Below are 21216 nucleotides of genomic sequence, written 5' to 3' on the forward strand. Positions count from 1 at the left end.
GACGAACAAAGTCAAATTTGAACGACTTGGAACAGTTATTTTTTATTTATTTTTTTTATTTTTTATTTTTTATTTTTTTTAATAAAAATACCATATTTCATTCCATTAGATTAAAACGTGCAGATACAACAGATAAGACTTCCTACCCATACAGGCTAAAGCCAGTACAAGTTCCACAAAGGGAAGAAAAGAGACTACAAAGAGCAATAAAAGGACTACAAAGAGCAATATTTCTTATTGAACTTCTTTTTCCGTCGGATCTGCACTTGTTAGCTATATTTCTTTCATTTATTCTTTTTTCGGTCTTAGCAAGAGCGGAAAAGGTTCATCTTGTCCGTAGATCTATAGATCTACGTGGTTGCAAAAAAAAGAAAGGACTCAGATCCGAACATCCGGAAGAGCCTAAATGATGAAGTATGGGTTACAATGTTTTTTCAACGAGAATCGATTTACGAGAAGGATATGATTTCTATTTTTATTGTATTTTTACTTTTTGTTGGAACAGTTATTTGTTTAACATATAAACTTGGCTGATTAAATTGGAGCAAATCATACATGTGTAGTAGACCTGTTCATGGGCTGGACCGGGCCGGGCTGGGTTTGGGCTGGGTCTAATCGGGCTTGTCACATAATTACTTTGTCTAAGCCCAACCAAGTCCGCACTATATTACATCGGGCTCGGGCCGGACTGGGCCAAGCTAAAAGAACTAATTCCCAAGCTCAACCCGGCCCGGCCCAACTAATATCTTTGTATTTTTTAAAATTTAAAATTAAACTAAAAAATTATACTATAAATATAAATAATAAAATACAATAAACTAAATTTTAGAGAATTATTTTAATAAAAATCAATTAACGCAATCCTAAATAAAAGAAATACTCTTTTGATAGTAATAAAAAAATGTACATTTTCACCAATTCTAAATAATATATGGTTTGGAAAATTTTATGTTGAAGAAATTTAAATTTTTTATTTTTGGAATATAAAGTTTATTAAACTATAAAAGTTATTAAACTAAAATTATTATTAAATTTCGGGCGGGGCTGGGTCTGGATTTTGAGACAAATTCCAAGCCCAACCTACTCCATATGCGGGCCTAAGCGGGTTTGGACCGTGCCGGGCCTATTACGAAACATATACGTCCAAGTCCAGTCTTTAAAGAGCGGGCTTGGACGGGCCAGTATGCTTTTGAACAGGTCTAATGTGCAGTAAAATTTTGTGTTTTGTGAGCTTATTTTTTCGTTATTTTTGTATCAGGTATCGTCATTTAATTAATTAAATGGAGTTTTTGTTTTATCGTAAAGTTTTTCCATATAAACACTCAAAATAGCTAGTAATAACATTTTTAATTAATTTTCATTATGGACTTAAACCATGCAAGAACTCGAAAGATTTACTTAAAAAAATCGAATGCATCATTTTTCCATTTGCATTTTCAAATTTTCAGGTTCAATCTCATGTACTACTTTTGCAGTGCTTCTGTCATTTCGTTATTCGCTCTTAGGAATGGTAAATCCCTATAGTTCATTTTTCGATCTTTGCTTTCTACTGAATTTAATAGAGTTAAGGTGTAAAAATACTTCTAACGTTTTGGGTCAGGAGCAATCCCCTAAAGTTGATAAATTGGGTCAATTTGAAAAATAATTCATTAAAATGTTTTCTCGGTCATAAATCACATGTATATCATTTTATCAGCAACAAATCACAAACATATGTTGAGATGTGAAAAAAATAAAAAATATATATATTGTCTTTTGTACTGAATAGGTTGTGATGTTCTACGATATGAATTCCCTTCAACTTTCATGTAATGTTATCTTTTTACTTTTTTCTGTGGGTTAAGGTGTAAAAATACTCCTAACGTTTTGGATCAGGAGCAATTTTACCCGTAACGTCTAAAATGGTGCAATTTTACCCCTAATGTTGAAAGCCAAGAGCAATTTTACCCCTAATGTTGATAAATTGGGTCAATTTGAGAAATAATTCATCAAACTATCTTGTCGGTCATGAATCTTGTCACCTACACTTCACACATGTGTTATTTTATCACTAACAAATCAAAAACATATGTTGGGATGTGAAAAAAATAAGAAAAAAATATTAAAAATATACTGTCTTTTGTACGAATTAGACAAAAAAATTCAAAAAATTCTCCGAATTTATAAATATTAATCTCCAATTTTATTATTAAATTATAAAAAACATTATATCATTTTTTTAGAACAAATTGATATGCAATTGGTGCAAAATAAAGAAAAAAAAATGACTGTATTTTATAATATTTCTGAAATTGATCCAATTTATCAACATTAGGGGTAAAATTGCTCATGGCTACAAACATTATGGGTAAAATTGCACCATTTTAGACGTTAGGGGTAAAATTGCTCCTGATCCAAAACGTTAGGGGTATTTTTGCACCTTAACCCTTTTTCTGTTGAATCTCTTTCATAAAATCACCCCTTAACGGCTTACACGAAGGGTTTTTCCATTTTTTTCTTGCATTATGCAATCTCTCCTCCTCATCGCTTCCTTTTCATTAATGTTTGGGTTTATCTCAATTGCGTTTCGTTTTGGTTTGTAATTTCACAAATAGTATTCATGTCATTATTTGTATTCTGTTGTTAGTTTGTGTATTTTCTAAATTGTTGTTTAAATATCTAGTTCTTATGAATTGGATATTAAATTGAAGATTTAAATGAACGTTGATGGATTATAGCACTAGATAGAAGGTTTTCGAACATTGATTTCTTTTGACTCAATCGGACGTTAAATTACTTATTAGATTTACACGAAGCCAATATCTCTTGATTATTTGTTTTAACATGAAAATAGCCAAAGACGATTATAAAACATGTCTGATCATATTTGTTCATTTGGTTTTCAACCATGATCAATTTAGTTTAAAAAAAACTAAAACATATAATTGTACTGAAAATATAATTTTCAATAATATTTTAATAGTATAAAGTAAATTATTTATTATATCTAATTATATTGCTTTAACATAAATATGGAATAATATTTGTACTTTTCCAATTTATATTTTCATTAATTTTTTTATAAATAGATATATTAATTAAAAAATGGAAAAAAAACTCGTGCATTGTACATGCTTAAAACTAATAATAAAGGAAACACACACAAAAAAAAGTTTTTTTTGTGTACAACTTTTTTTATATTACATTTTTTTTCTTTTTAAATTAAACAATTATTTTATTTTTGTTTTATAATTAAACAACTTCTCAAACCAAACTGTTTGTAATGTTAATTAAGTTTAATTTATTAAAACTAAAACTAATTTTAAACATCATTTTATTTTATCCAACACTTCATAGCCTATAGAATCTTGAACAATTTAGCATTTGGAGAAAAGAAAACGAGGTATGATCTAGTATGAAAAAAGGAGAAAAATCATGAAAAAAACGCCGTTGCCGGGGATCAAACACGGGTCACCCGCGTGACAGGCGGGAATACTTACCACTATACTACAACGACTTAATGTTTTACATGTGAAAATTACCCTTTTTAAAATCATGTTTTGCTATTTTTTCCTCCAAATACTTGAAAAATATATTAAATTATATAGTAACAAAAATGATATTAAGATTATAAAATTATAATTTCTAATAATAATGTAAAATAGAATAAAATAATTAATTTCATAGAAGATTTCAACATGTACATGTGAAAGTAACATCTTATCCTTCAAGTCTCACACGACCGTGCGAATTGGTAATATATCTTTCATATTGGACACCTCAATCAAGTTATCAACATAGAATTTTCTTACATCTTCTACAAAATTTCTCTCATTTATCTTCTCTTACTGATTGCAACTGTAGTTTTATAGATCCGCATTCTCCCCCGTCCTATTTGCAGCCTCATTGTTGGATATCAACATTAAATTACTCGGATAAAAATGGGATAAATTACACCTACAGCCACTGAACATTACTAATTTTTACCTTATGATCACTAAACTTCGATACATAAATATCACTGAACTTTACACTTTCTAATATTATGACCACTAAACTTTAACTAATATCTCAAAATGGTCGTTACCGACCTCAAAATGGAAAAATTCAAGAAATAAAATTGTTGCAACGATATTTACCATAAAATTTTACATTCTCTCTAATAACCAAACAACACCTAAATGACCTCAAAATAAAAAAACTTGAACAATTAAAATTGCTTAGAATATCATCAACTCTTGGAATTTTTTATTTTGTGGTCGTTAACGGTCATTTTGAGACATTTATTGAAGTTTAGTTACTATAGTGCTAGAAAGTGTAAAGTTGAGTGTTTTTTTTTTTTTTGTTATCTTTTAAAGTTTAATGGTTATACCGTAAAAATAAGTATAATTAGGTGGTTATGGATGTAATTTGCCCGAATAAAATGTAAAGTTAAGACATTAATTCTTTGATTGTTAAAAACAACCAAACAATTTTAAATGGAATTTGATTTCAATGTCATATTTAACTAAACAATATATATATATAAAGGCTAAGTTTGGATTGCAGTTGTCTTTCTACATGTTTAGATTTAACGAGAAATATGGATATGTTTTATTGTTGTTTTGTGTTTTTTTATGCTTTTTATGAGTGTTTTTTTGTTCTCTGTAGTCATTTTCATCCCTTCATAGATATTGTATTAGTTTTAGCCTGTAATAGTGTGAGGTTTTATTTGTTTGTTATACTTCTTCTTTTTTTTTCATCTAACGAAATTACAAACATTTTTCTTTAAAAAAAAGTTATTTTTTTAATCTGAATTAAGGTACCGCTTTGATTATTTTAGAATTTTAAAAAAAAAACATCGGTCAATTTTAAGCATTTCTCTCCAAAATAATAAATATATCTATCAAACATAACTTAAATTCAGCATATAAAAAGGGTTAATTTAAATAAATGACATGTGGTTTCACGTTTTTACAAATCGGTTCCTGTGATGTGGCACTTGAACTTCGCGTTGAGCGGTCATAATTACCGCTTGTACACTTTAGTGGGAGGTCACCAAAAGATTGTGTAGTTTTGTGTACAAAATTAAAAGCTGTACATCAAAATATGAAAATGACAAAAATTGTACACTACATATATAATTTATCCTAATTAATTATATATCATATTTTCTTGTCAATCCAAAATAAAAAAAAATAAAAAAAAAAACCCCAATGAAATTTGTTTTTAAGGATATCGAACAACATCAACTTTATCATTATCTTATAAATCTACCTAAGTCACCGGTCTGGATACCGGTTTAGACTCTAGTTTAATGGGTTAAACTTAGACAAGCCAAGACCGGTTTAGGCTCTAGTTTAATGGGGTAAACTTAGACAAGCCAGACTTGACCGAGTTCACTTAAGTTTACATATTTTTATATCATGTTTGATTTATAAAAATAGAACAAATCAAACCGATTCAACATGACCTATATAATTTAAAATAAAATAAAAAATATGTAAGTGAACTTTTTGAGTTGTAACGAGATTGGACTAAGTTAAATTGTATTGATAGTCACAAAAATTTGAGATTAGATTAAAAAAAATTGTTTTAATAAAATCATTCCGGCTATTTAAAATAGATAAAAATAACCGAAATAGTGACTATATAATCACGCTGAAATTGACAGACTCGCATGTATGCCATGATATTCCTATAATGAAAAAATAGAAAATATATTTTTATTTACTTAATTCAACTTTTCAAAACTATCAAATAAAAACTAAAAATATGCTTCTTTTTTATGTTACATTACCTGCACGTTGTTATCATATTATACACAAAAGTGAGAAATAATTCAACATGGTTGTTGCATTACTAATCCAATAACATTTTCTGTTTGAATTAATTTTTATTTTCTGTTTGAATTAATTTGAATTGGTTGGACGACTTTATACCCCCATCCTTCAAAACAAACATAACCTAATTGATCTTTCCCAACATATGTAAAAATGACACTTTTTTTATCAGCCTATTTGGTTTGCTTTACTCTAAAATAGAACAGAATATTTAATTAATAGGATAATACTCCCTAAAATATCAGTAATTTTCACCTGATCAATGACCGAACAAGTGAATTTGACCAGTCACCATTAGGTTTAAGCTTAAAAAAATCATGTGGTGAAGATTAAAAGCATCGTAAGGTTTAGATTCACACCTTGACGGACCAAGTGAAAACCACCACTAAAATATATAACTAGTCATTCTCACTAGCTAAATTTAGCTAGTCATTTCTATTTTTTATTCATCCTCCCTTTTTTCTTTGTTTCTTTGTGCTGCTTTTCCTTTTTCTCTTTAAATTTAAATTTATGCACTTTTAATGATAAAATAATCAAATAAAATATCAAAAAGCTAGCATGAATGGTAAAAAAACATAAATTTGGCTAAACCAATATTTTATATTATTTTAGTTAGAAAATAACTAAAATCAATGTAATACCTACATAACTAGGGTAAGTTACATTCATGCCCTCTTAACTTTGTATTCACTTTCTTTATTACATTTGAACCTCAAAACAGAACATTATACTCTCTAAACTTTGCACTTTATTCACATAAAGTGCTCTTTTACCATAGAAAAGTTCAAAAACTAAAATTGTTTAAAATCACATTTCTCATAGAACCACCATTTTCGATTTTCTAAATCACCATTTTCAGAACACTATCTCTAGACAACCACTTACCAAACAACCTAAATGACTTCAAAACCAAAAAATTCAACTAAAATTTCTTAAAATATCATTTCCATCAGCTATATAATGAAAGGTTATATGCTATTGCAGTGATCATTTTAATCAATGTTAAAAGAGATCATTATGTTACTAAAGTGCATAGTTCATGGGGTATAATAATATCAAGTTTAAGGGCCATGGGTGTAATTTACCTAATATAAAAATCAACAACTAATGTAAATAATTCCAAGCACAAAATGCACCAAAACTTCCTTCATATACTTAAGTTCAGTACCATACAAATAATAAATGTGAGTGTATTTCATTTCTATAGAAGAACCCTTGAGGCTAATAAAGAAAATACTGTGAAAATGACAGTATCTTATCTTGTTGGGTTCTCATAAAAAAAACTATTTCCTAAAGTAATGCCAACATATTACTATTTTCCTGTGTCTTATTGGGATGCAACCAAGCAATCTGAGATTTGTGCAAAATAAAAATGACAATCACAGAAGCCTGGTTAAGTTAAAAATAGTTCAATTTTAGCCAAATTGAAAGAAGAAAGAAGAAGAAAAGCAAATTACTATACAATAATAAGGCTTCAAACACTTTACTTGCATAATGCTGGAGTTTGAGCCACACCTACTCTTTAGCCTTCAAAATGTATATGGTAAACCTGCAGATTAGGTGAAATGAAATTCAAGAGTAGGCAGACATATAATAATCAATTAAGGTAAAAAAGCATGCTCTTGATCTTTTCGGTTTTGGCATAATACTCGTTTGACCCCCTAAACTAAAACTTCAAAGTCAATTAGGACCTTAAACAATCAAAATTATCAATTAGGTCTCTGAGCTAAGCAAAAATCATCAATTGAAACTTCATCCTATCCTAAAATCAGAAGCCGTGACTATTTGATGTGGAGTGTTCTTTGGCTCAAAATGCGTTTGAGGAAAAGGATCTAAAACTATGCAATCGATCAAGACTCTTGATGATTTTTGCTTAGGATGGGGACTCAATTGATGATTTTTGCTTAGTTCAGGGACCTGATTGATGATTTTGATAGTTTAAAGTCGTAATTGACTTTGAAGCTTTAATTTGGGGAGCCAAATGGGTGTTATGCATTTGGTTTTTGTTGATTGATTTGTTGATCTTTCAATTTGACACATTGAGCTCTTGATTAATAATAATTATATACATTAAAATCATGTTTGCCAGATTAGTTAGTTTGTAAACATATTATTAAGCTAAAGGAACGTTACTAATTTCATGAAGATCTGAAATTGTAATTTTTTAGGTAAAAAACATCATGAGGCCCCGATCTTTCACTTTTTGGTGGATTATGTCCTTGATCTTTTGTTTGGACACATTAAGCCCTTGATCTTTTATTTTTAGTTACATTAAGCCTCTAATGAACAAAAAAGTCAGACTTTGAACATAAAAAACTCGGTTAACGGGGTGCTGTTCATTTCACATGCGTTTTAAATTTGTATTTTAAATGTTTAGAAGCAGTTTCTGATATGTGTAATGTGACTATAGGAAAACTGTAAAAACCTTATTTCGAATTGTATAAATAATAATTTCAGACACCGATAAAATGAATAACATCTTTTTAAGTGAATTAGATGTTCACAACTAACTAATTCGGAAAGCAACCGTTTAATGTGACCAAAAATAAGTGATCAAGGATCTAATGTGTCCAAATAAAAGATCAAGGGCTTAATGCATAAAAAAATAGAAGATTAGAACCTCAGAATACTTTTTGCCTATTTTTTAGGATTCGAAATAAGTTTTTACAAGTTCTCTATACCATAGCCAAATCAAATATATATAAAAGAAAAAAAAAACAATTTTTGAACATAGATAAAAGGAATAACGGTTAACCGGAATTTTATGTTTAAATCTCGCTTTCCCGGTCACTAGGAAATTAATGTATGTAATTATAACTGATCAAGAATTCTGTGTCAAAATCAAATATAGATAAAATGAAATATATATTAAATAAAAAGAACAATTTTCGAATTCAGATAAAATGAATAACTACAGTTAACCGAATTTTATGTTTCAAGTCTCAGTTTCCTGGTCACTAGGAAATTAATGTAAGTAATTATAATTGATCAAAGACTCAATGTGTCAAATTAACAGATCAGAAGCTTAATCAATAAAAATTGAAAAGATCGGAGGCTTCATAACGTCTTTTTCATCAATAATAGGTTGAAGAAATGAGGAAAAAAGATTACTAACCTTTGGCTTCTCAAACTACAAAAGCTGCAAGTAATGCATGTAATACAGCCCAATAAATCATGATACCAAGCCTTAAGCCAGGTTGTCTCATTAATGCCCGATCACAAGAAACCCTGAAATATTCAATGTGCAACCTATGTTACATGGAAACGGAAACAGATATATCCATCAACAATTTAAATTAGTAACTATGTATATTTAGCTTTTATATATATACATTAGAAAAATACATAAAAGTTACATAACTGAAGGGGGGAAAGAGATTTTTTCATTACTAAAGCTTGTATATTGTAATCAAGAAAATATTTGAAATTTACTGAACATGTGATTAACATTGATCCATTTCTAAAAAACACAACGAGTTTCTAAATTTTAAGGAACAAGTTTTAAATTTGTTTAAAATACAATAATGTTTCCCGGAATGTTTTGTACAAGTTTCCAGAAAATTATGGTTTCCAAAACATGAAAACGCTTTAAAAACAAAGTTTCGGTGACTTCAGTTTTCTGACTAAGTAATCTAGGTAAGATTTGGTGAATTCATGATAGAGAAGTAAAGAGAAAATACATACCATAGACCATCAACCATGTCAGTTAAGGGTCTTGTAAATTTCGGGACGATTCTTGATGAGGTGAGTGACTTGAAACCATGAACTGTTGGCAAATCACAAAGAAGTTATTATTGAATTAGATGTTTGTATGAGAGAAAACAACAAAAGACATCCAAAAAAACGAAAATTAGAGCGTTTACCTTTTTCATCATCTTCATCCTCTAGTTTACTAGTGCCAACAGGTCCCATATCTATAGCAATTGCAACTTGATCGTTATTTGCTTTGCGCAAACTGCGAACTTGAGAAGTGGTGGAGGCCCCAGGCACCGTCCATTTGTTTATCTACATGAATCATGGATGTTAAGGGTGTCAAAACAGGATTTTGCTATGTTATAGTCGTGTTATGATGTCCGAAACTGCTACTTATAAATTCATTAATGGATTAGAAAAACTTACCACAGGTTCAACTTCCACAATTTCGGAGTTTGCACTGGTTGACATACTCAAATCTCCATCAACTCCAAGCATATTCAATTGTGCTTCCTTCTCATGCAAAGATTTCACTAGACTCTCTTCTCTACGCGTCAATTCATCTATTTTACTCCTTTCTATTTGCAACAATGCATCCCCAGTTTGAGTTGCTGCTCTTAAATCCGTCAATTCAGAAAAAATAGAAGTTATTTTTCTTTGGATTATATCCCTCCACTCCTCAATTCCAGTACTCTCTTCAAATTTGACATCTAGAGAAATCAGTGTGCCTAACCACGCGAAAAACTCATAGATCTCGTCTGAATTTCTCTTGTTGCTCATTTGAGAGGCAGTAAGAGCATCATTTGTGGATCTAGTGACCTCTTGCCTTAAGAAAGAGATCTCACCATCACGATCTTGCAATTGTGACTGAAGCTTTTCAACCTCAGCTAGTAGACTTTCAGAAAAATGATGAAGCTCGTCAAACTTGCTAACAGTGATAGACAATTTTTTCAGGGCCTTCCCACGAGATGTTTCAAGGTTTTCAATATCTAAATTTTTTTGCAGCACAACCTTTTCCAATTCTTCAATTCTTTTTGTTAAATCTTCCATCTGAACCTCCTCCTCATCAAGAGCTTGCATAAGCGATTCAATTTCTATAACCAACAAATGAAATTTATTACTCTGCAATGGCAAAACTAACAGAAAAAATAGTACTCCCTCCATTCCATTATATAAGTCATTCTAGGATATTTCACACAAATTAAGAAATATATTGGTTAACTAAAAAAAATTCTCTCTCATGTCACTATTGGGGAATAAGTATTGGAATATTAAAAAACACGTGTACCAATACAAAAAATTTAATATTTAGACCAAAAAATTAAACTAAAATTCCTTGAAATCATAGAATGACTTATATTTAGGAAAAAAACTAATTTGTTAGAATGACCTATATAATGGAATGGAGGGAGTAATAAATAGCTATATTTAAAAATTCATAATCTAACCTTGGTCCTTGGAAGAGAGCACATCAGTCAGTGATCTGATTTTCTCCTCTAACCCTGTAGATATGGTTTGCTGGTCTTGAAGTTCCTTCACTCTCCGCTCCAACAAATTCCGCTCGTCTTCAACCATTTCCACTCTTTTCTCCAGATCATGCACACGAGATTTTGTAGATTGTAGATCTTGTGAGTAACTTGTTGCAGTAGCTTCAGCTTGCTTAATTTGACTAACTAGATCCTTGCATATTCTCTCTCTTTGAATGTCTTTCTCTTGAAGCTCCTTCTGCAAATTCAATATAGTGATCTTCATCTCTTTTCTGTCACTCTCTGCCATCTCACCCTTTAAGGTAGACAAACTTTTCACAGCTGATAACAGTTTTTCTGCCAAATTCTTGACATCTTCTTCAGATGAAAAATTCTGTCCAACAAAAGAAATTCCATCGCGAAAAGTTGGTGGTTTCAAGTTCAATCCCTGATCTTCAACCGTCAAAACCTCCATGTCTGCTGCTTTTCTATTGTCAATTTCCATGAGTGAACAGGAACAGGCTTCATAAAGCAAGCCCATATTCCTGCGCAATGAAACAATTTCCATTTCTTTTTCTTTCTCAACAGTATCTTTATGCTTAGCATCTCTCTTCAATGCCTCAAATGATTCTTTTTGGGAAGCCATGTCCCCGTGAATCAATCCCATTAATTTGAGTAGATTGCTAGCTTGTTTCTGATACATAACCAAGTGTTCACGCAATGTTACTTTAATTGCCCCAATCTCCTTCTTGAAATCTTGCAAAGAACTATAAACTCCAGTAGTAAAATCATCTTCAAAATGGTATGGCATATCAATTTCCGATGAAAACTCCTCAGCCATGAAGCTCTCCTAAGAAGGAAATCACATATTAGAGGAATAAAATGACATTAATAAAACAAAAAAAAAATGATAAACAATGCTATGGCATACAGAATACCAATAATACCTTGTTTTCCAAATCCCAGGAAATAATACTATCAGAGGTACTTGAAAGAGGCACATGAGCCAGGTGATCAGCTTCTCGTCTTTCAAGACATAAGTTCATACTAGACTCCAGATTTTGCAGAAATTCCAAGTCCTTGGAGAAAACATTGGCTAACAAATCATTCATATAAGAGTAGCTTTTTGTTAGTTGATCTGCAGCAGATTTTAGTGACAGAAGTTCAGAATTTCTTTTCTTTTGCTCCTCAGCATGAACCAATGACATCTTTTCAAGACGAGAAAGAGCCACAAATTTTTCAGCCTCTATTACATCCCTATCCTTGTGGAGATGCGTAAGTTCAGCAGTCGCTTTGGCTAACTCCTCCTGGAGACTATCATTCCTGTCTTGAACCTCGTTAAGCTCCGCAAGCAATAACTCCGCTGCCCTTCTAGATTTTCTAGATTCTTCTTCACAAGAAGCAAAGGCAGCATGAAACTCATTGCACGATTTACCAATGTGCTCCAACTTCTTAATTGGGTCACTGTGATAAATTTCACCACCAACATCAATTTCTCCTATACTATTCAAAATTATGGATAATGCATGTTCTTTCTCGTGTAAAGCCTGACCTACTTCAGCCAAATGATTCTTCATCATCAAACTCTCAGATTCAAGGACTTCTACCCTTTCAGAGTAGGTAATCAGGTCTCTCATCTTTAGTTCATAGTCCGCAATAGTACTTTCCCGATGCTTAATATTAGACTTCAAGCGCTCCAACTCAGTACTCATCTCTTCAATAATTTGTTTCAGACTATCTCGGTGTTGAACCAAAGACTTGCCTTTTCTTACTGCAACATTCAACTTTTCTCTCAAAGAAGCAGACTTCTGCTCCTCCTGTTGAAGTAGCTCTTGGAATTCAACAGCTTTTCTTTCAAGTGCTTCGATTTCCCTGACCAAAGTCTGTTGCTTTTCCAAATATCTATCTCTTTCTTCCTTCACATGTATCAGTTCAGTCAAAGTCTCCTCCAGCTCTGTCTTCACAGTATCAACATTTTTATCATCACTAAGTGCCGTCTCTCTCTTCAGAACAGCAAAATTAAATTCTGAATCATCCATGATGTCTCTAGTTCTCCCTTCATTACTATTGTCATCAGCTTCTTTAGCATGGTGCTCTTCAGCTGCATCTTGAAGTACAGGTTTCAATGGAGAAAGACTCATGTAGTTCTCAATAAGCTTCTCCAGTAATCCTTCCAAGCATTCAACAGAATCACCGCCAGACATCAAATTTTTCATACTAGGATCTTTCAGTGCATCACAAACCAAATCTTGCATTCTGCAAATCCTGTCATTAATCCTCTGAACATGCTCCTCGTTCTGAACTAATTTATCATCCAAATCAGTAAGCTCATTATGCAGTTTTGCATTGTCTCTTCCAACTTGCGCTGCCTTCATTGAGAGATCCTCATGATCACAACTCAGAATCTTCAATCTTTCAGAAAGTTCCTCTCGCTCTTGGGTAACTGCTTGGACAGCCATCTCCAGGTCAGATATTCTCCTCCGAGACTCTTCTAACTCAGCCTTTAGGTAAGATGCTCTGTCCTGATACTGTTCCAGATCTGCAGTTACTAATCCACAGTAGTTTTCGAGTTTATCAATGTTCTGCAGCAAAGTATCTCTATCATTATGAGCCTCTGAGAGTGCATTGCCTATCCACTCAATCCTATCCTCCGGCTCCGCAGATCGCAAGTGTCCAGGCATATTGATCCTGTCTAAAAGTTCTTCCCATCTCTGAACCAACTGATTCCTTTCCATTAATGATTGTTCCAGCATCTCATTTTGTTCAGCCAAACCATAGAACTTACCTTGAAGATCCTCATATTTCCTTCTCAAGTCATCTGAATTTGAGCCTGGCTGTGCATCCTCCTTCCAGGCATCCATGACAGCAAAACCAGTATCAGAATACGAACCACCCACAGGACTCTTCTGCTCCCAATCAGCAGGAGGCAAAGAATTGCCAGTTGCTGACCTAGCTAGCCAATCAACCTTCTCAATTATACCTCTTGAATGAAAATGCTCTGGCAGATCTAGATCTTCTAAAATCTCTTCAATCCTTTGAAGCACCGAGTCTTTGAGAAGAAATGATTCTCTTAGTGCAGTAGCAGAATTGCGAATGTATGAAAGTTCAGATTCCAGAGCCTCCACACGTTCACCTGCTTCTGAATAAGTTTTCAGTTTTGTTTCTAGCTCATGTAACCTGGCATCTTTCAACTGCAACTCCTGTGAACACCTTTCCAATTCACTGGATGTCTCTGACAGGGACTGCTTGAGGCCATCTCGCTGCACTACTAGACCTTTACCTTTGGCAACTGCGATGCTAAGCTTCTCCCTAATTGAAGATACCCTCTGCTCTGATTGCTCAAGTTCTGTTACTTTATCCTGCAGTTCATGTTGCATACTAGAAAGGACTGGTTCAACCTGGCTCAACCGTTCGTTTAGAAGGCAGATTTCAGTTTCATGCTGAATTTTCAAGGCACTAAGTGGATGTATCTCTTCCTGCAATTTAATTAATTCCTCCACCTTGGATCCAAACTCTTCCTTGGAATAAACCACTTTCTCCTCAGCCTTCCGGTATTTGTGAACAAGAGTAGACACCAACACCTCCAGTCGAGATATAGGCATTCCATCTAAGTCAGGGTCTTCGAGTTTCACTACACCCTCGACAAGTTCAATTAACTTCTCAATGGAACTTAAATCAACACATCTTCTGTTGACTTCCTCAAAATCCTTTGTTCTACTAGTCAGCTCCAAACTCAATTCATGATTAACTGAATGAAGCTGTAGCCTTTCAGCCAGAAAATTCTCTAATTGCTCTACAAGGCTTCTGTACCTACTATAGTCTATAGGATCAGACCATTCAACATCTTGTAAACCCACCTCAAATTCCCCCACAGAGCCACATGAACCCATCACAAGTTTCCTAAGGTCACTGTACAACATATGCAATGTCCCACTGGTTAATTCATCCCTCCTGAGTAAATCGCTCTGCTTCTCATTCAATTCTTCATATAGATTGACAGTTGCTTCATGATCTGAGGACACCACTTCAAGTTTCTCCTTCAGCTCTCCAATGATCTTAATAGCTGCATCAATGGAAGCAGTAGTGTTGTTACTGACATTTATAGAACTATCACCACCAGCTGCAATGGTGGAGGAGGCCAAAAATCCAGTGGCGCTATCAAGCCTCTGGACTGCCTTAATAATTTGAGAAATAGTAGAATTCCATTCCTGCTCAACTGTCAATGCTCTATCGGATGCTTCCTTCTGGAAAGTATCCAATTGACTATTTAGTCCAGAAACCAGCTGATCTGAACTTTTCTGTAAATCACCCAATTGAGTCTGCAATTCAGTAACCCTTTCTTCACACACTGACAACTTTACACCGAGCTCATCATTGTCTGCCTTGAGATGATTATCTTCTTGCTTCAAGGTTTCATAAAGATCTTCAACCTTTTTGTTCTTCTCATTGACATCAAAAACATGTTGTTTTACAGCTTCATAAAGAACCTCAAGCTCAACGTTGGCAGCTTCCAAATTAAGCGTGTGTTCCTCCATGGCTTCAAGCTGAAACTTGAGCTCCATTGTTAGATTATCAGCACTTCTAATTTCTTGTTCTGCTTTAAATGATAAACTTGCGTTAACAGCATCTGAAGTTAACTGCTTAAGAACTCCCTTCAAATCTTCCATATGCTCTCTTATTGAAGCAAGAGGATCTGCTGCTGGTGATCTATCCTCTGTGATGCCTGTTTTCTCTGCCTCAGGCTCATCATGGTGGGTCTTTGACTCAAAAGCATTAATCAGTCTAGATACTGCAGAAGCTGACATTTTAACATCAGATTTACTCAAATTTATTCCTTCTATTGCCTTTTCAAGTTTTTCCAGAACCCTTTCTGCCTCCTCCAGGCGCCTCTTCATGATGACAAACACCGAAGTATTTGGCACTTCCAGCTCAGATGGCTTGCATCCTGAAAGGCTATCAGACGTAGACTTCTCCAGCATAGAAATAGTAGCTTTGGCATCTTGTTGTCCAGGCATTAGCTGAGACTGCTCGTGAACAGCATCATTCTCGCACCCCCTGCTCTGTCCCAAACTTTCAATTTGATTAGGAGGCTCCCCTTCAACTTTCAATGATCTTTGTGCATGCCTATTATCAACTTCTGTCATATAAGCTTTACATAATTGGAGACTAACTTCAAGAAATATGTTCTCTTCAATAAGCGGTTCAAGATGCATTGTAGCTTCTTTTAGCTCAACCTTCAACTGCCTGCATTCCACCTGAACGTTAGGTAGCCTCTCATGAAGAACAAGAAGCTCAGATGAAAGTCTCTGCATCTCATAGTCCGAATTTTCTTTCTCCTTTTCAAGTTTCTTTCTCTCTTCCATTGTCATAGCAAGGTCTCCCCTTATGTTGTCATTTTCCAACTGCAGAGCCTCCATTGCACCCTTACAATCAGACAACTCCAAAGTCAGCTTCTCATTTCCATCAGCAAGATGCTCCTTCTCCTCTTCAAGCTTCTTGCACTTCTCTGCCGATGAAGCAAGAGTTTCACTTAAGCATGAACTCTCGGCCCGTAAGGCTGCCACTAAATTCTTGCACTCAGCTAAATCCATGAACAGTTTCTCATTCTCATAAAAACAAGCAGTTTTTTCCTCTGCAACTTTCTTTGTCTCCTCGGTTAGTAATGAAATAGTCTGTTTTAAGCTCTCATTTTCCACATGTAATGCCCCTATCAAACCCTTAGATTCCGCTGACTCCTTTGAAAGGCTCAATAAATCTAATTGTGACCTTTCTAAACAGTTCTGCAACTCAATTTCTCTGGCATAAACATCTTCAACCTCTACTTTTGCAGCATGAAGCTGGACCTGGAGCTCCTCTTTCCTACTAATAATAACCTCGAGTTCAGACCTGCTTTCTGCAAGCTCTTCAGCAAGGTAATCACACTTATGACGAGCTTCGTTGAGTGAAGCATGAAGTACACCTATCTGATCATCCAACTGCTGAAACCTGTGATCATATTCAGTTTGCAGATTTGACTGTTCAGAAAGTTGCATGAGCAGTATATCCTTCTGACAGCTTGCAACGAATAACTCTTCATTGAGTTTCTCAACTAAAACAGGAACATCATGCTGAGATGAGATGACACTCCTCGTAGATTCCCTTGACGTAAGAAGCAACCTATACTCATCTTCACTAATCACTTTTATAGCCTCAACGAGTTGCAAGAAGCTGATTGGGGTTGCATCACCACGAGGAGATGTTGTGCAGACATCATATAAATTTGTTGATTTAGTTAGCAGAGGTTCTTCATGGCTTTCACCCACAAATACAAAAGACTCCTCAGTCATGTATTGCTGCTCATATGCCCCTGCAATGTTATCAGCCTGGCTACACTCCTCACCCTCTTCATGCTGACCAGTCCTAGGAAGCATCTCAGATTTTTCGATATTAGCTGGGGCTGCATCAATGGCATCCCCTGCTTGATTTGCGACTTCATCAACAACACCCAAAGTTTCATCTGCCTCAGGACGAGATAAACCAGATGTCAAGAGTCCTTCTACAATGTTCATAGCACCGGTGGAAGCAGATTCACTACCTGCCCCATCATTCTGTATAACTTGAGAGGCAATACCTTCTGTATCAATATGTTCCGAAGCTTGTCTTTCTGCAGTTCCAGCATTTTCGCCAGGCTCAGATGCAGAAACTTTACTATCTTCTTCAAGTTCTATGACACGGTTATCACCATGCTGCTTCCAATCCAATCCATCAGCTTCCTGCATTGCCCCTACCCAGCAACAAATGAGAATTTAGTTATACATCTATAGCACAAAATTACTAGCCCCGATCTTCCCAACAGACTCCAAAATGTATATGCATGTATATTTATGTGCGTGTATTAAAATATTAATAAAAATGGTATTGAGAGAATAAGAGCACAACCTACATCCATTACCTGATCTCCCCTTGCATAAATCAAGGACACATCAGGTGTATCTTCTTTTGATGGCAATGATTCCTCTATTTCCTTATTTATGCTCTCCACTTCAACTGTAACAATGGTACCATCTGGACTGTCAACCATGGTAGGGGAGACTGACACATGAACACTTTCCTTGTTATTAGGCTCCAAGGAATCAATAGCATTCTCATGAAACCCCACTTCCTTATCCTCATTAGCATTATTAGCCAATTCTGTTTCAGGTAGCATGGGAGTTGTTGATTGATCAATAGCTTCAGTACTAACATCAGAAGCCACTAATTTCTCCACTGGATGAGAAACTGAAGAATCTGAAGCTTCCAAATCAGAATCAAGGGGCAGCATAATTTCTACTTCTGGAACCTGTGACAATGCTGTTGAGGTGGTAAGATTTGATACTTCATCAACTTCAGAGTCATGCCGATCAGATTTGCTGGACTTCTTTGACGTTTTTCCATGACTGCTACTACCTTTTCCATCCTTTTTCTGACGATATTGTTGAAGCTGGTGATGAAAAAAAAAATAGCCCATTAAGTGCATTCCCCCTTGATTAATTGATGTAGAAGAGTAAGAGAAATGCCAAATCTTTGTTCTAGGGCATAATCAACAAAATTAGGAGCAGTCAAGAGTGCTTACCACAAAAACTTAAGATTATCAGAGAAAGATTTTCAATTTCAAAATAGAAGCACAAAAAACCATTTTCTTTTCAACTTATGTCTGACGTCATAGCAAACTGAATATAAATAAACTCTAAAACACTAACAGCCAGGTAACTACTAGAGAAGAAAATAATAGAAAGTTTAAAATGAGAGGATGACTGACTGTCGAATGTGTTTTTGTTTTTCTCCAATTATGCACCAAAGTAATGACCAAAAAAAAAAAAAAGTTCACATCCTTCAGTGCTTCACTTCAATTCCAAATCCATTCTCTCTCTTGTTGCACAATAACAGTTCACAGATTATTTGGCAGAGTAAAAAAGAAAAAGAAAAAGAAAATAGAACATTGAAGTATACACCAAATCAACCCTAATGAATCAAAATGCAGCATAATTGAACCTATTACCTTCTTGCGACCAGCAGCAAGTAGATCGGTACGGTTCTTATTCTTATCCATCCGATCCACCCCGTGTTTTCAACCCACACTGCTCCTCACCAATCACCTCCTCTTCCTCCAAGTTTTAATCACCACCATTAGATCCACCTCCTAAGCATATTCAAACACAATAACTGATAAGCATAAGATACATAACAGTATAGGCTCACAAACAACGAAGAAGAATTTGACAGAACAATCACTAGAAATTGCCTAGCAAAAACGGATCTCTTACAAAGTGAATTAGGAAATTGAAATCTGGTGAACTAAAAAGAAGAAGCATAGCAGAGATCTAAATTCTGGCTTCGGGAGGTTTCTTTTCCAATCATCAGTTAAAACATTACAATTTTGTATTTTGCAAGAAAGTGAGCATTCCTTCAAAAGCGTGTATAAAACACACAGTAAGATAAAGTTATTACTGGAAAGGAGAAAGATGGACAGTTCGTTAATGCCCTATCCCTAGCTTACAAAAAGGATCCTCCACCCCTGCCACCCTTGAGAAAACACAACAGTAATGGGAACTCCAATGAAGAGTTCAATCCTCACAAAAGCAAAGATGGACTAGATCTTTTCTGCTGGCTAACACAGATAATGTCTCTTGACAATGTTGGTATGATGGGTTTGTTGTCTCTTATTGGAGCGGGAAGAGCTTGAAGAAAGGCTTTTTGGGTGATGATAAATTATATAATCAACCTGCTGGAACAAAGAATTCGAACTGACATCTCAAGAACATGCTAACCCAATATTGTTTCTACTACCAAGACTAGATTTGGTTCTTCAGGGAAGTTTGCAATTTTGATACATATGGAGGCCCTATTTATTTAGTGAAATCCCATTTCAGTTTCCATGTGATCTTACCATTCTATTCAGACAGGGATATATGCTCTAAAATGAGTGAAACTGAGGAATTAGGAAGTATACATACTGTGTTTTGTAACAAACAATGTAATACACAAGGAATACATGGGATACCTGTAGATTAAGAGACTACATTGAACTTAGGAGCAATACACACACACATATATATATATATATGTATACAAGTAGCTCCTGATACTACTCCAACAATCAAGGAGACATATTGACCCTACCAGCAATCCTTCTACAGCCTTAGGCATGCTCTTCATTAATTACATTGACTTATTATGTAGCATGTTTGAAGCTCAAACTGACTGTAATACAAATAAAAGAATGCTTCAGATATACTATCACGTCAAATATCCTAGAGGAACCAAGAAAACTAGGAGCAAATTAATAGACACCATTACCATTATTAATTTTTTGAGTAGAATTGAAGTTTTTTGAGCTAGAATTTCAACGAATCTTAAAAATGCAAACCCCGCCTCAAATTACAATCTATTAAACTCTGATAAAACAAAATGAATAGACTCCATTATTACCATTGATCACATAACCTAATTTTTTGAGCAATAATTGAAGTTTTCTGAGCTATAATTTCCGCTAATCTCAAAAATCCAAACTCCACCTCAGTTTTACAATCTATTCACACTCTGAGAAAACAAAATGAATCGAAACTCAAAAGAAAATGCAAACTATAATGATATATTCAGGAGCTCAGTACAGGAAAAACCGATTGAATAAATGAAGAATACCTCGATTCGGCTTGGATCTAATGAACGATTCGGCTTGGATCTAATGAACGAGATAGAGGAGAAACTCGGGACCAAATGATTAGACTGCAAAAGGAGGGCCTTCTTCTTCTTGTTGTGTTGTGTGATTGAATTGTTTCTCTTAGATCTGACGCAAAGTTCGTTTTCTTCTCTGCAGGTGAAATGTCGGAATAGGAAGAAAAACCATTAAAAGTGCTGTTTGGTGTAACAAACGGTTGAGTTTTGTTCTTGAGCTCCAACCCCACTCCAAACACTGCGTAAAGCGGAAACAATCAATGGATTCGGAACCGGATTCGGATCTTACCCAAAATGACTCGGGATAATGAGGTAATTTCTAACATGATAATTAGGGATGAAAACGGATACGGCATCCACGGGTGTCCAGCGCTACCCAATCCTAATAGGATTATCCGTATATAAAAAGTATGGGATAGGTATGGGATCAATAAAATTATAAGCGACCGGTATGGACTGTGCCGGCCTAGGACCCAGTGCTGGAGGGAGCTCAAAAAAAAATTTAGTTTTCTATATATGAAATTTAACTTTTTTTTTTTTTAATATAAATAGTGATAAAATTA

The 21216-nt window shown here is 34.3% G+C and overlaps 1 protein-coding gene across 4 annotated transcripts; it reads right to left on the minus strand.

The window, feature by feature from the left end:
* Positions 1–6911: 6911 nt before the first annotated feature.
* On the minus strand, positions 6912–20842 carry LOC136202430 (trans-Golgi network-localized SYP41-interacting protein 1). 4 transcript variants are annotated; one of them, XM_065993041.1, is made up of 10 exons: positions 20621–20842; positions 18978–19118; positions 17892–18419; positions 11908–17712; positions 10943–11810; positions 9921–10588; positions 9665–9806; positions 9486–9567; positions 8917–9029; positions 6912–7350 (listed from the first exon to the last, which is right to left on the minus strand). In XM_065993041.1, the coding sequence occupies exons 2-9, from the start codon at positions 19026–19028 to the stop codon at positions 8927–8929; spliced, it is 8247 nt and encodes a 2748-aa protein (XP_065849113.1). In that variant the 5' UTR covers positions 19029–19118; positions 20621–20842; the 3' UTR covers positions 6912–7350; positions 8917–8926. The 4 variants fall into 4 exon arrangements, with proteins under 4 accessions (XP_065849113.1, XP_065849112.1, XP_065849111.1 ...); XM_065993040.1 differs by having other exon boundaries at positions 17883–18419; XM_065993039.1 differs by having other exon boundaries at positions 11908–17723; positions 17879–18419.
* Between the last annotated feature and the right edge of the window lie 374 nt (positions 20843–21216).

The sequence above is a fragment of the Euphorbia lathyris genome, chromosome 8 (genome assembly GCF_963576675.1).
Source record: "Euphorbia lathyris chromosome 8, ddEupLath1.1, whole genome shotgun sequence".
Lineage (NCBI taxonomy): Eukaryota > Viridiplantae > Streptophyta > Magnoliopsida > Malpighiales > Euphorbiaceae > Euphorbia > Euphorbia lathyris.